Source organism: Artemia franciscana, chromosome 1 (assembly GCF_032884065.1).
Source record: "Artemia franciscana chromosome 1, ASM3288406v1, whole genome shotgun sequence".
Taxonomy (NCBI): domain Eukaryota; kingdom Metazoa; phylum Arthropoda; class Branchiopoda; order Anostraca; family Artemiidae; genus Artemia; species Artemia franciscana.
In genome coordinates this window covers 65,869,080-65,884,900 of record NC_088863.1, presented here as the reverse complement: position 1 = coordinate 65,884,900, position 15,821 = coordinate 65,869,080, and the positions used below count along the sequence as shown (strand labels likewise).

General features: G+C 35.8%; 1 protein-coding gene across 1 annotated transcript in view; it reads left to right on the top strand.

The window, feature by feature from the left end:
- Positions 1-1,573: 1,573 nt before the first annotated feature.
- LOC136032981 (integrator complex subunit 6-like) overlaps positions 1,574-15,821 on the top strand; it is a 59,708-nt gene continuing 45,460 nt past the window's right edge. The window contains exons 1-2 of the mRNA XM_065713496.1: positions 1,574-1,828; positions 14,989-15,066. Coding sequence (XP_065569568.1) covers positions 1,712-1,828; positions 14,989-15,066 — 195 coding nt within the window. The 5' untranslated portion in view covers positions 1,574-1,711. The remainder of the gene's footprint in view (positions 1,829-14,988; positions 15,067-15,821) is intronic.

The window sequence follows — 15,821 nt, the reverse complement described above, 5'->3', positions numbered from 1 at the left end:
GTAATTTCTGTTCGTTTTAATTTTTAATGTCGCACCTTACTTTCAGTTAAAAAAAACTAGTTTTTTTAATTTAATTTATGAAGGTTTATGCATTAATACATATTTTATTTTGGCTCTCTGCACATAAATTATTAAAATGAAATTTGTATATTAATTCGCTTTTTGGGCTAAATGGCTTTCTCTTAGTTTTGATCAGACGATTGTGAGAAAAAGGGCGGGGGGAGAGGCCTAGTTGCACTCCAATTTTTTGATTACTTGAAAAGGCAACTAGAACTTTTAATTTTTAACAAACTTTTTTCTGAGTAAAAAATATACGTAACTTAAGAATTAACTTACGTAACGAACTTCTATATTCTTATAATTTTATTATATTTATGAGGGGGTTTCTCCTGTAGTTAATACTTCATTCTTTACAATATGGCTTAAATTTTGTCTCAATTCTTTAAGAATGACCCTGAATCAGAAAGGCCGTAAAATAAATACTTAAAATTACTATAAATACTTTAGCATAAACAGCAAGGTATTTAGGAGGAGATGAACCCATCATATGCGTGATAATCTCTGTTCGTTTTAAGTTTTTAATGCTGCTCCTCACTTTCAGTTGAAAAAAACTTTTTCATATTTACTTTTTCATTGTTTTTTTATAATAATGCTAGAAAATTCTGCGCCGCCTTCATTAAATTTTTCTTCCCCCGTCACATATTCCTCCAAGAAAATATCCCCCCACATAGCCCCCTCCCTCAAATCCCCCAAGCCAAAATAATCCCCCTGGGAAACGTCTTTACACTTCCCAATAACCATTACTGTGTGTAAACACTGGTCAAAGTTTGTAACTTGCAGCCCCTCCCCCTGGGGACTTTGGGGGAGTAAGTCATCCCAAAGGTATAGTTATTATGGTTTTCGACTATGCAGAACAAAATGGCTATCTCAAAATTTTGATCCGTTGACTTTGGGAAAAAATGAGCGTGGGAGGGTGGCTAGGTGCCCTCCAATTTTTAGGCCACTTAAAAAGGGCACTAGAAATTTTCATTTTCATTAGAATGAGCACTCTTGCGACATTATAGGACCACTCAGTCGATACGATGAACCCTGGGGAAAAACAAATAAACAAGTAAACATGCACCTGTGATCGGTCTTCTTGCAAAAAATACGCAAAATCCATATTTTTGTAGATAGGAGATTGAAACTTTTAGGAGCTTGGAGCTTTAAAATAGTAGGATTCTCTGATACGCTGAATGTGATGGTGTGAGTTTCATTAAAATTCTATGACTTTTAAGGGGTGTTTCCCCCTATTTTCCAAAATAAGGCAGATTTTCTCAGGCTCGTAACTTCTGATGACAAAGGCTAAATGTGATGAAACTTATATATTTAAAATCAGTATAAAAATCTAATTCTTTTGATGTATCTTTTAGTATCAAAATTCTATTTTTTCGAGTTTCGTCTACTATTGTTGCGTGTCGCTCCTTAGTTCGTTACCACGTACTGTTTGACAACCGTTTTGCGGAACCGATTTTTGACCAACCCGCTTAAACAATTTAGAAGACCGATACATGAAAACGTGATTCAGATTTTTATTCAAGAAACAGAAGTGAAAAAAAAATCCCTTTTTTATGCCTGCTTTAAGGCTTTTTGTGTCTATAATATTGATCTAATCTTATTTTGAGTTCTGTCAGTTATGATTTACTTAGCGTAGATCGTGTATCTGAAAAAAATGACAATTATTTTGTTCCTTGTTGATACTTCTGCTTCTATGAACCAAAGGTGTTATTATGGAGGTAGACCTACATTCTTAGATGTGGCAAAAAGTGCTGTGGAATTATTTGTTAAGGTAGTTTTTGATTTCATTTTTTTTGGGTAATTGTTTATTTTCGTCTCAAGCTGTCTAAAGTGGAAACTATGCTGCAAAGCATCCATTTCTGGTTGACCTCCTCCATGGGGCAAACTAAAAACACAAGAAGTAGGCAGGGTTTTGAAGCCAATGAAAAAGTTGGGGTTGTTCAGTATGAATGAAATTAAATTTTAATAACTAATTCCAGTTATCATTAGTAATTTCTGTATGCCTATAGTGGGTAGTCAAAAGGGTAAATTTATACCAGTTCACATAACTGACTTAACAATAAACTGAACATACCACTTGATGCCTTTTTTATGCTATTTACAAATATAGTAATTGCTTCTAACTTAAATTCAGTTTTAAGCACTTTTTAACCTAACCCACCATAACCTAAACTAACCTTGATATAAATAATGGTAAAATTCTAGTTGATTTACTTCTTGCTATCACAGAAAGAGACTAAGTTCAGAAAATGAAACTTCCAGAGATTGGTCTACAGGCTAAAGCATGTCCCAGAAAGGTATTTTGAAGTACCTACCTCCACTCCTTTTCTCTCTAAAGGGCCCTCACCTTTGATGACCTTCAGAAATGTGTGTGCTATGAAAGTGAAATCTTGCAAAATAGATCTTCTGCTTTAATGAAGTACAACAAAATTATTTTCAGCTTCACAATTGCTCAATCCCAATTTATAAGGTTTTAAAGATATGCAAATACATTTCCTCAATTTTGAAAAAAAAAAATGGCTCAGAATTCTACTCAAATAATAGGAATTGCATTTTCACAACTAAAGGCAGAGGAAAAGCAACTGGTAACTGAAAATAAAGGTAAAATGTTGTTTTGACAAAATTTCAATAGGTATAGACCTCTCATGTAGGCAAATTTCAGGGCTTTCTAGAGGGAGAAGGAGTCAAGGTGGGCACTTTAGAATACCTTCATGGGATATACTTTAGCCTGTAGACCCATCCCTGAGCATTTCATTTTCCTAACCTAACCACTTCCTGAGATAGCAAGAAGTCACTAAACTAGAATTTACCATAAATAATTTTAGTGCTGAGAAAATGTGGCATTATTTTTTCAAAAATAGTGGAAAAGATGGTGCTGAGAAAACATAGTATTATTTTCTGGAAAACAAGTGATAAGTCATACTTTAATTTAAAATTTATCATATTTAAGAGCTCAAAAAGTGCTTGAATCTGAATTTAAGGTAGAAGTTATTATTATATTTGTAAAAAGCATAAAAAAAGGCATCAAGTGATATGTTCACTTTATTGGTAAGCCAGTTATATGAACTGCTATAAATTTTACTGTCAGATGATAATAAAAAAAAACTCATGCATCCATCAATGTTCATATTCAAGATGGTTCACTTTCACTTTTGAGTTTAAATTAGCCATCTGTTTTTCAACAAAACAAATGTCAAATTTTGCTTACATGTTACATATAGAGCAAAGCATATTAGTCCATGAGCTCCATGGGCAGCAGGGCTCATGGACTAATATGCTTTGCTCTATTGGTAATGTTACCTGTAAGCAAGCCCACTTTATGCTTTTTTAGTTTGCCCCATAGAGGAAGAGGTTCTGGAATGTATAAACTTGAAACTGGAAACTATGCTGCTCCCCCTTGGATTAAGTAGTAGTAATTGTCCATGTTTTGTGTATTTTTCAGATAAAGGATAAACACAAACCACTCAATGTGCTTGTGAATGTAATTTCTAGGCTCAGTAAAAGGTATAAGGTAAGTATATATGAGATTCCATAAGTGACATTAGGACATGCTGAACAAATAATATATATCTGCAATTTTCAATATAATTTAGTTAGGATAAAAGTAAATACATTGCCTAGTGTCTTTCTCAAAAGCTGAAGCAGTCGCCCAGTATTCAAAAGTCTAAAAACATATTTGTTATAAAATATTTTCTAATGAGAAAAATTTGCCATTTGTAGCCTATTTATTTTTACCCTTATTTTTATACCTTGATATGTAATCTAAGGTGTTACATTTTTTTAAAGAGTTTGTAACCCCTTCAAAATGATATAGCAAAAATGAAATCATTTTTAGTGGGTTCTGGCTCTGGCAAAATTTCTGCAAATTTGTTTCAAAATAACACTTTACCAATAAAACTAAGGAAAATAATAGGATGAACAAGAGCTAAGAGCATATATGGCACTTGTGACAAGGTCCGAAGAGCCAAGAGCTCATATGGTATGAGCTCTAGCAAAATTATAAGAATCAATAGATTGCTTTAAAAGGAAAATCAGAGGCTTAATGCCAGTCAGGATTTAAAATAAGAGCTCTGAGTCACAAGGTCCTTCTAAATATCAAAATTCATTAAGATCAGATCACCCATTTGTAAGTTAAAAATACCTCAATTTTTCTAATTGTTTCCTCTCCCTTCAGCCTCCCCCAGATAGTCGAATCAGGGAAACGACTTTATCAAGTCAGTTTGTGCAGCTCCTTGACATGTCTACCAATTTTCATTGACCTAACACGTCCAGAAGAACCAAACTTGCCAAAGCACTGAACCCCACCACCTAACTCCCCAACACCTAACATTTAAAAGCATTTTCCAAGATTTCCAGTTTCCCTCTCCAACTCTCCCCAGTGTCAAAATTTCTGGTCAGGATTTGAAATAAGAGCTCTTTCTAAATAACAAATTTCATTAAGATCTAGTCACCCCTTCTTAAGATAAAATACCTCAATTTTTCTGATTTTTCCAAATTAACAACCCCCAGCTCCCCCAAAGAGAATGGATCCGTACCAACTATAACTTGTGCTTATTCTTCCCATCAAGTTTCATCCTGATCTCTCTACTCTAAGGGTTTTCCAAGATTTCTGTGTCCCCCCTCCAACCCTCTATGTCCCCAGATCCTATTCAAATTGAAAATTGGAGCATCTGAGACATAAGATTTTTCTATATATCAAATTTCATTAAGGTCCAATCACCCAATTGTAAGATACCTCAAGTTTGACGTTTTCCAAGAATTCTGCCCCCCCCCCTCCAACACCCTTCAATGTCACCAGATCTGGTCGAGATTTAAAATTAGAGGTCTAAATCACAAGATCCTTCTTGATATCAAATTTCATTAAAATCTGATCACCCATTCAGAAGTTACAGATACCTCATTTTTTCTAATTTTTCCACCAAAGAGAGCGGATCCGGTCTGGTTATGTCAGTCACCTATCTTGAACTTGTGCTTATCATTTCCACCAGGTTTCATCCTGATCTCTCTTGCTTTAAGCATTTTCCAAGATTTCCAGCCCCCCCCCCCTAATGACACTGGATCGAGTCGGGATTTAAAATAAGAGATTTGAGTTTCGAGGTCTTCTAAATATGAAATTTCATTAAGATATGATTACTCTTTCATAAGTCAAAAATATCTCATTCTCTAATTTTTTAGAAGTAACCCTCCCCCCAACTCCCCCAAAGAAAGCAGATCCGTTCTGGCTATGTCAAACCTGTATCTAGGACTTCTGCTTATTTTTCCACCAAGTTCCATCCCAATCCCTCCACTCTAAGCATTTTTCAGGATTCTTGGTTCTGCCCCCCCCCAACTTCCCCTTCACTGGATCTGGTCAGTGTTTAAAATAAGAGCTCTGAGACATGATATCTTTCTAAACATGAAATTTCATTAAGATCTGATCACTCATTTGTAAGATAAAAATACTCATTTTTCTAATTCTTCAGAATTAACCCTCCTCCCCCAAAGAAAGTGGATCCGTTCTGGTTATTTCAATCACATATCTAGGACTTATGATTATTTTTACCACCAAGTTTCATCCCGATCCCTCCACTCTAAGTTTTTTTCCAAGATTTTAGGTTCACCCCTCAATTCCCCCCAATGTCTCCGGATCCAGTCGGGATTTAAAATAAGAGCTCTGAGACACGATACTCTTCCAAACTTTAAATTTCATTAAAATCCAATCACTCCTTCTTAAGTTAAAGATATCTCATTTTTTTCTAATCCTCAGAATTACCCCCCCCCCCCCCCCCAACTCCCCCAAACAGAGCAGATCCGTTCTGGTTATGTCAATCAGGTATCTAGGACTTCTGCTTATTTTTCCCACCAAGTTTCATCCTGAACCCTCCATTCTAAGCGTTTTCCAAGATTTTGGGTTCTCCCTCCAACTCCCTCAATGTCACCGGATCTGGTCGGGATTTTAAATAAGAGCTATGAGACACGATGTTTTTCCAAACATCAAATTCCATTAAGATCCCATCACCCATTTGTAAGTTAAAAATACTTCATTTTTTCTATTCTTTCAAGATTACCCGACTTCCTCCCCCCCCAGATGGTCAAAATGTGGAAAGAACTATTTTTAATTTAATCTGGTCCAGTCCCTGATTTGTCTGCCGAATTTCACTGTCCTAGCTTTCCTGGAAGTACCTAAAGTAGCAAACCAGGACAGACAGACTGACAGAATTTGCAATTACTATATGTCACTTGGTTAATACCAAGTGCCATAAAAACCAATATCCGATTGTGCAAAATTATATAAAAGTAAAACCCTCACACCTTGTTACCAAGGAGGAATTGAGAAGAATTGTGTATATCAATGAATAGCTAAAAATCTAAGCTATGCATCAATATGGTTATTATTAAAAATATTTAAGATCAAACACTTGAAATTAGTTTATTGACTTTCCTACAAGGACCTCTTTTTGTAAATACCCATTATCCTATTTTGATGTATTTATCCTTTCGGTGTTTCATTTTTATTCGCATATTAACAAAAAGCCGATTTTCTTCTGATTCTAAAACTTTTACTGCTTGATATTTATTCTATAAATCACAAATATGAAATATAATTTTCTCTTTTCAATTGCTAGTCAAAACATAGACCATATTTTTAATTTATTACCTTAAATTACCTTAAATCGCATTTACAGCAAGATAAGGTGGACTGCATCCTCCTGTAGAACATGTCGCTGTCGAATTGATAAGGTGACACAATTAGTGGGTGTGATGGGACCAAATTCCCACTGGTACTTCTATTCTGTGTTACTCCACTCCAAATTGAATGCATTTTTGAAATAATTAATTGATTCATCAGTGACAGTCTCATTGGAAAGACTGTTCCAAGTTGGGACAGTGCATACTGAGAAAAATTTTCCCCTCTATCTATTTCTGGATGGCTCCTGTTGCAGCTTCAATGAGTGGCCTCTTGTCATGGTGGCAATGGAGGGAGTAAAAACAGAGTTAGCCATGTTATTTTGGTGCATTTTCTTGACAAAAATGATATCTCCTCTATGCTGCCAGGAAACCCATATGAGTATCTTCAGGCAACACAGACGTTCAGGGTAGGGAAGCTGTTGGTGTGGGGCACAAAGCTTAGTTGCTCTTTTCTGTGTGCTGTCTAGGGCTGCCACATCTCCCTTGTGTTGAGGATTTGTAACAGGGCAGCCAAACTCCAAATGTGGCCTTACAAGAGCATTATATATATTTTTTATATTAACAGAGGATGGTGTGATGATATGGTTTTGTTTAATTAGTTTATGCTGACAAAAGTTATTGGTCAAGATTTCACCAGGAAGGTGGGGCTCTTTTCACTACCCTCACATTGCATCATGTTGCAAGAAAATAGCGGTTGTCCAAAAACCCATATGTATTTTTCCAGAATGGCAAAGAAAAGTGATCTTTCCCAAAAAAGGCCTTTTACCCTAATTAATATTCCTGAGTCAGCTACAAATGACAATTTTCTGTAACTAGCCAGTTTTTTAAACATATTTTGAACTTTTGGTTACTATGGGCTGTTTTTATCCCTTTAATACTAATTATCCTATTTTGATATAGGATAATTGGTATATTTCTTATCAATTGGTATATATCCTTTCAGTGTTTTAGTTTTATTCACATATTCACAGAAATCTGATTGTCTTCTGAGTCTAAAAATGTACTTTTATTGCTGATATTTATTATATAAATCGCAAATATTAAATATAATCTTTTCTATTCAATTGCTTGTCAAAATACAGACCACATTTTGAATTTATGATGAGTAATTGATGAAAATTTCACTGAGAAGGCAGATAAAAGGCAGGAAGTTTGTTACTATAATCATATTATGTCATGCTGTAGCATAATAGCGGCAGTCTAAAAATCCATCTCTATTTTTCTGGAATACCAATTAAAAGTTTGTCTCTCCCAAAAAGAGGTCTTTTACCCTACCCCCCCCCCCCCCACAAGGAATATATAACGAAAGCTAAGAGCTCATATGGCACTTGTGATGAGTCAAGAAGAGCTAAGAGCCAAGAGCTAATATGGCATGAGCTCTAACAAAATTCTAAGGATCAATAGATTGATTTAAAAGGAAAATCAGAGGCTTAATGCCGGTCAGGATTTAAAATAAGAGCTCTGAGTCACGATGTCCTTCTAAATATAAAAATTCATTAAGATCCGATCACCCACTCGTAAGTTATAAATACCTAATTTTTTCTAATTTTTCCTCTCCCTTTAGCCCCCCAGATGGTCGAATCTGGGAAAATGACTTTATCAAGTCAATTTGTGCAGCTTCTTGGCACGCCTACCAATTTTCATTGTCCTAGCACGTCCAGAAGCACCAAACTCGCCAAAGCACTGAACCCCTGCCCCCAAAGAGAGCGAACCCAGTACGGTTACGTCAATCACGAATCAAGGACATTTGCTTATTCTATCCACCAAGCTTCATCCCGATCCCTCCACTCCAAGTGTTTTCCAAGATTTCTCCCTCCAACTCCCCCCAATGTCAAAATGTCTGGTTGGGATATGGAAAAAGAGCTCTGAGACATGAATTTCTTCGAAATATCAAATTTCATTAAGATCATCAAGATATAAGTACCCCAATTTTCACGTTTTCCAAGAATTCCGGTTTCCCCCTCCAACTCCCCCCAATGGCACAGGATCTGGTCGGAATTTAAAACTAAAGCTTTAAAGCACAAGATCTTTCTAAATATCAAATTTAACTAAGATCTGGTCACCCTTTCATAAGTTGCAAATACCTCAATCCTCAAAATTAACCCCCCCCCCCAACACCAACAAAGAGAGCAGATCCGGTCCGGTTATGTCAGTCACGTATCTTAAACAGGTTTTTATTCTTCCCATCCAGTTTCATCCTGATCTCTCCGCTTTAAGTATTTTGTAAGATTTCCGGTCCCCCCAACTCCTCCCCCCCGATAACGCTGGATCCGGTTGAGATTTAAAATAAGAGGTCTGAGTTACGAGGTCCTTCTAAATATGAAGTTTCATGAAGATCCGATCACTCTTTCGTAAGTTAAAAATACGTCATCTTTACTAATTTTTTGGAATTACCCCCCCTCAATAGAGCGGATCTGTTCCAATTATGTAAATTACGTATCCAAGACTTCTGCTTATTTTCCCATCAAGTTTCATCCCGTTCCCTCCAATCTAAGTGTTTTCCATGATTTTAGGTTCTCCAACCCCAAACTCCCCCCAATGTCACCAGATCCGGTCGGGATTTAAAATAAGAGCTTTGAGACACGGTATCCTTCTAAATATCAAATTCCATCGAGATCTGATCACCCGTTCGTAAGTTATAAATACCTCATTTTTCCTAATTTTTAAGAATTAAAAACTCCCCCCCCCAACTACCCCAAAGAGAGCGGATCTGTTCCGGTTATGTCAATCATGTATCTAGGACTTGTGCTTTTTTTCCACCAAGTTTCATCCCAATCTCTAAGTCTTTAAACCATTCTCTAAGTGTTTCCCAAGATTTTAGGTTTCCCCCTCCCAACTCCCCCCCAATATCACCAGATCCGGTCGGAATTTAAAATAAGAGCTCTGAGACACGTTACCCTTCTAAATATCAAGTTTCATTGAGATCCAATCAACCGTTCGTAAGTTAAAAATACTTCAATTTTTCCGAACGGACCCCCTACTCTCCCCAAGATGGTCAAATCGGGAAAACGACTATTTCTAATTTAATCTGGTCCGGTCCCTGATACGCCTGCCAAATTTCATCATCCTAGCTTACCTGGAAGTGCCTAAAGTAGCAAAACCAGGACCGACAGACAGACCGACAGAATTGACGATTGCTCTATATCACTTGGTTAATACTAAGTGCCATAAAAACTGAAAGAAAACACTAAAATAATGAAATTCTTATTTTATAACTAGCTGTTGGGGTGGCGCTTCGCCACCCCAACACCTAGTTGGTGGGGGCACTTCACCCCCCCAAGCCCCCCCGCGCGCGTAAGTCGTTACGCGCCATATTAGTTACGCGCCATTGTAGTTGTGTCCCTATGTCCCACCTGTGAATATAGATATATATATATATATATATATATATATATATATATATATATTATATATATATATATAATATATATATATATATATATATATATATATATATATATGTTTTTAACTACTTAAAACTTGCGAATATACAACATTTTTTGCTGTCCCATTGTCTGTGCATATAAATAGATTGTCAGGTTTACCGACTCTTGAACATGCAACATATAATGGTCCATGGGAAAACAATCCGTATTCAGATCTATACCTCATGATTCTAATGATTGCCCTTGAGCTTTGTTGATGGTGATTGCTAATCGACCATTCCCTGTGTCGCCGTCGTCATTTATACATCCCCCTGTGCCCCCCGGCGTCCCCTTTGTAGTTGTGTCCCTGTGTCCCGGTCGTCATTTATATTCCCTGTGTCCCGGTCGTCATTTGTGTCCCGGTGTCCCAGTCTGTGATTTCTCTTTGAGTGTCCCGGGCGTCATTTATATTCCTTGTGTCCCGGTGTCCCGGTCGTCATTTATATCCCCCTGTGCCCCCCGGCGTCCCCATTGTAGTTGTGTCCCTGTGTCCCGGTCGTCATTTATATTCCCTGTGTCCCGGTCGTCATTTGTATCCCGGTGTCCCGGTCTGTATATACATTCGTTTTTTTAGTTTTGTTTTTCTCCTTTATTTTTCATTTTTTTCGTTTTTTATTTTTTTTCTTTTTTAGTTTTTTTAGTTTTTTAGCTTTTTTAGTTTTTAGTTTTTTTTTCTTTTTAGTTTTTTTGTAGTTTTTACCTTTTTTTTATTTTTTTTTAGTTTTTTTTTTACTTATGTCCTGGTCGTCATTTATACTCCCTGTGTCCCGGTCGTCATTTGTGTCCCGGTGCTTTGTTGATGGTGATTGCTAATCGAACATTCCTTTTGTCCTGGTCCCTTTCTTTTTGAGTGTCGTCATTTATATTCCCTATGTGCCGGTGTCCCGGTCGTCATTTGTGTCCCGATGTCCCGGTCTGTAATTTCGTCAGTTGAAAACATGACGTCAGTCGACACACAAACATGACGTCACCCGACAGACAGACCCACACACACACAGGCAACTTATTTTTATATATATAGATATATAGGATGTTTTGGTAAAGGTTAAAAATAGCAGCTCTTCCAAAGAAGACAAAAAAGGAAAAAAGAGAGACATTTTTGAATTGCTAATTTAATGCTTAAATCCATGGTTTGATTTGCCTTGCTGACAATTCATCCCCAATTTCTCTCTAATGGTCGTATATTAACTTAGACTATATGGAAAAAAATAGTAAAAAATTATTAATAACAGATGAATGAGAAAAAAAGGAAATATTACCCATTGTGAGAGTGTGTTTGAGTGGAGCTATATCAAATTCAGTGTATCAGAGAACCCTACTGTAGAAGTTTCAAGCTCCTATCTACAAAAATCTGGAATTTTGTATTTTTTGCCAGAAGGCATGTCACGGATGCGTGTTTATTTGTTTGTTTCTTTGTTTTGTTTTTTCCCCAGGAGTGATCGTATCGACCCAGTTGTCCTAGAATGTTGCGAGAGGGCTCATTCAAACGGAAAATAAAAGTTCTAGTGCCCTTTTTAAGTGAACAAAAAAGTTGGAGGGCACCTAGGCCCCTTCCGACGCACATTTTCCTCCAAAGTAATCGGATCAAAATTTTGAGATAGCCATTCTGTTCAGCTTAGTTGAAATCCTAATAGGTATGGCTTTGGGGACGACTAATCCCCCACAGTCCCCAGGGGAGGGGCTGCAAGTTAAAAAATTTGACGATTGTATAGGCTACGTATAGTAATGAATATTATGAAGTGTAAAGACTTTTTCTGGGGGACTTTTTCGCGTTGGTGTGGGGGTGGGTCGAGGGAAGGGGTCACTTGGAAGGATTTTTCCGTGGAGGCATTTTTCATGAGGAAAGAGAATAGCCATTTAGGGAGTGTAGGATTTTCTAGCATTACTTAAAAAAATGAGAAAACAATTTAAAAAAAAATTCAACTGGAAGTAATGAGCAGCATTAAAACCTAAAATGAACATAACATGTTACATATATAGTGGATTCGTCTCCTCCACAATACCTTGTTCTTTACACTAAATTATTTTTATTACTTTCAACTATTTATTCTGTGGCCTTTGTGATTCTTGGGTCATTCTTAAACATTTGGGACAAAATTCAAGCTTTAGTGCAAAGAGCAAGATATTGACGAGGGGGCCAACCCCCTCATATACATAATAAAAATACACAAATATAGAAGTTCGCTACTTAAGTTAATTCGTAAGGTACGAATATTTCTTACTACCAAAAACGCTCATAAAAAAATCTAGTTACATTTTTAAGTAACCAAAAATTGTAGGGCAACTAGGCCTCCTCTCCCCTACCCCCTTTTTTTCAAAATCGTCCTATCAAAACTATGAGAAAGCTATTTAACAAAAAAAAGAAAATATACAGATTTCGTTTTTAATTATTCTTGTGCGGTGAGCCAAAATCAGAACATGCATTAATTCAAAAACGTTCAGAAATTAAATAAAAAAAACAAAAAATTTTTTAACTGCAAATAAGGAGTGACATTAAAACTTAAAACGAACAGAAATTATTCCATATATGAAAGGGTCTGATCCCTCCTCAACGCCTCGCTCTTTACGCTAAAGTTTTTTAATTGTTTTAAAAAGTTGAGTTGTGACAGAGAGTCAAACTTTAGCCTAGAAAGCGAAGCGTTGAGGAGGAAACAAACCTTTTCATATACAGAATAATTTCTGTTCGTTTTAAGTTTTAAGATCGCTCCTTACTTGCAGTTAAAAAAACTTGTTTTTTTATTTAATAAAAAATAAAAGTAGTACCATTAGATTCTTTATTTTATACTTTTTTCTCGTATTAGTTTAGTGCTTCCACTCTCCAGAAGAAAACACAGTGCAATTCCGGAAACTACTTAAAACATTGTAGAGAACTTACTTATTTCATACCTATATGTAGACTGCTACATTTTGCTGAACACTCTATATTATAAATGTAGTAATACCCAATAATGGAGCTTAGTCTCAGACACAAATTTAAAGCTTGAGCCTATTCCTGGGAGATTCTGTTGCATTTTTCCATTACAAATTTATTTTTTTGCATGCAGTAAAATTTTAAATATTTTGGTATATAATAGATGCACACCAACAAGCCTGTATGGTTCAGTTCAGTTCAATTTATTTATTAAAAAAAAAAAATAACACACTGTAAACTAACTACACCCTAAGAGAGCACTGCCCGTTACGGGTGACAGTATTCATTCAATCATTAAGAAAAGAAATATAAGGTAAGAAAAGAAAAGAAGAAGAAGGGAAAAGAAAAGAAAACAAACGTAAATTAATAAAACAAAACATAGAGAAATATCAGTACAAGAAGCTAGGATATAATTCAATATTTTCCAAAAAGAAGCTTTTAATCTTACTTTTGAACTCTGGTAGGCTATTAGCATTTCTCAAAGTATTTGGCAAATAGTTCCATATTTTCGATCCGGTAAATTTGATTGAAAAACCAGATGACGTGAGAAGTCTTGTTTCTGTAACTAGTTGCGATGCCTGTCGAGTATCATGTTGGTGAATTTCATCATTCCTTCGAAAAGCCGACATAAACGACTCAGGTGCGGTATTTGTGCTTACTTTATATAAAGTTTCAGCAACCTTTTTTTCTCGAAGTCGAGCCACATTTAATATCTTAAGTTTTATTAAAAACGCCTTCATACTCTGACGAGGCTCAAGCTTGCAAATTGCACGTATAGCTTTATTCTGAAGAATTTGAACTTGCTTCCATACTGATTTTTATAATTTGAAGCCCAAATGCTTGTTCCATATAAAAGATATGAGAATAGACTGAAATATTGGATCAGTAATATTTTATGGGGAAAAATAAATTTCAGTCTATGGAGAATACCAACAGCTCTTGAAAGCTTCATACAAAGAAATTTAATGTGGATTGCCCAATCCAGCTTTTCATCAATTATTATACCTAAATATTTAATGTGGCCAACTCGTTCAATTACTTCGTGGTCTGCCGTATCTATCTTGCTGTCGTAAACTGGGTCATTTCCATGTTTAAAAATGATATACTTCGTCTTTTTTGTATTAAGGGAAAGCAACCGCTCTGCAAAGAATTCAGTTGCTGCCTGGAGGCAAACTTCAGCGTTTGTAATTAGTTGTTCACGGTTTTTATGTGTTAGAAATAGTACTGTATCGTCCGCAAAATGTATTATATATGCAAAGGGGATATCAGCCGAAAGTTCATTCACATAAATTAAAAAAATAATGGTCCAAGAACTGATCCCCGGGGCACCCCACAAGTTACATCGAATGAATCTAATAAGATACCATTAGCAAGTATTTTACAACGTCTTTGTTAAATATGACCGAATCCATTCAAGAACCGTCGACTTTATCCCATATCCTTCTAATGTTTCAAGAAGGATGTCAAAATTAATGCAATCAAAAGCTTTTGTTAAGTCTAGAAAAATCACCAGAGAATATAAACCATCATCTTGCGCTGCTTTTATATTCATTATAAGATCCATAATTGCGAGTTCAGTGGATCTGTTTTTCCGAAATCCATACTGTTTATATAAGCCCCCATTATTGGGGCTTATATAATCTTATTTAGGATTGGTAGAGACTAGTAACTAGGACTTTTTTGATGACTTGGAGGAGCCAAGTCCAGCCCAATAAACACTCGTCCATATTACTCTGCAACTGCAACCCGTGGGTCAAAGTCCTTTAAAACTCATGGCAATTTGACGAAGGAGGTTTAATTGCAAGCACTTAAATAGTAGGCTATTCATTTCCTTTCAGTTTATTTATAATTGATAAGCTATATTCTGGACTTAACTGACTTCTGTTATTCCTTTTATTGTTCAATAAAACTTTTGTTTGTTTCTAGAGCCGTCAGAAATCGCAAGAGAGCAGAGGTGACCGCTACATGCTGTTAACATTTGAAGAACCCCCATATAATATAAAGGTAATGCGCAAATAAAACATTGCTTTTTTGGTTTTGGTTTTGTTCTCTACTTAACAGTCTATATTAGTTATCCCATGAAAGTCTGTAGTTGAAATTAAGGTACTTGTTAATAATTCAGTACACAGTGAAGAATTTGGATCTGTAGATCTCTAACAACAGGCTTTATAATCACAAAGACAAGTGATGGATGACATAATGAATTGAACTTATATAGTTTGGGCTAATTATTTCCACATTAGGGAGGAGGGTTGTTTAAACTGTTTAAATTATGGCTTTTACTACCATTTTGTGCATAGACTAGTTAGACGGATCAGGTTAGATTGGTGTTGCCAATATCAATTACATCTACGTAAATACGACGCCCCTAAATTTTTTGAGACGTGCAGATCCATGTATTGCTTCATTTCCATTTTATTTTATGCGATTAAACAAACAAAAAGACATCGCTATTGTAAAAGTTAGTGACAGGTGAATTGGTTGTACCTAGAATGTACTTGTAGCTATAGTCTATGCCCATTGCAGCACTATCTATGTATAAAGTGTCATAACTTCTATTTTAGTTCAACCATGGGCTACTGGGGGCTTATGGTAATGTTTTCGTTGGACAAAAGATTCAGTCCTCCGTTTATGAAGAAATAGCTAAGAAACCATCACCCAAAAGTAAATTTTGTTCTGTTATTATTTGGTTGTTTCTATTATTTGTGCAAGAGATTTTGTTAAACTAGTAAACAAGTTCTAAAAAGCATACTGTTAGC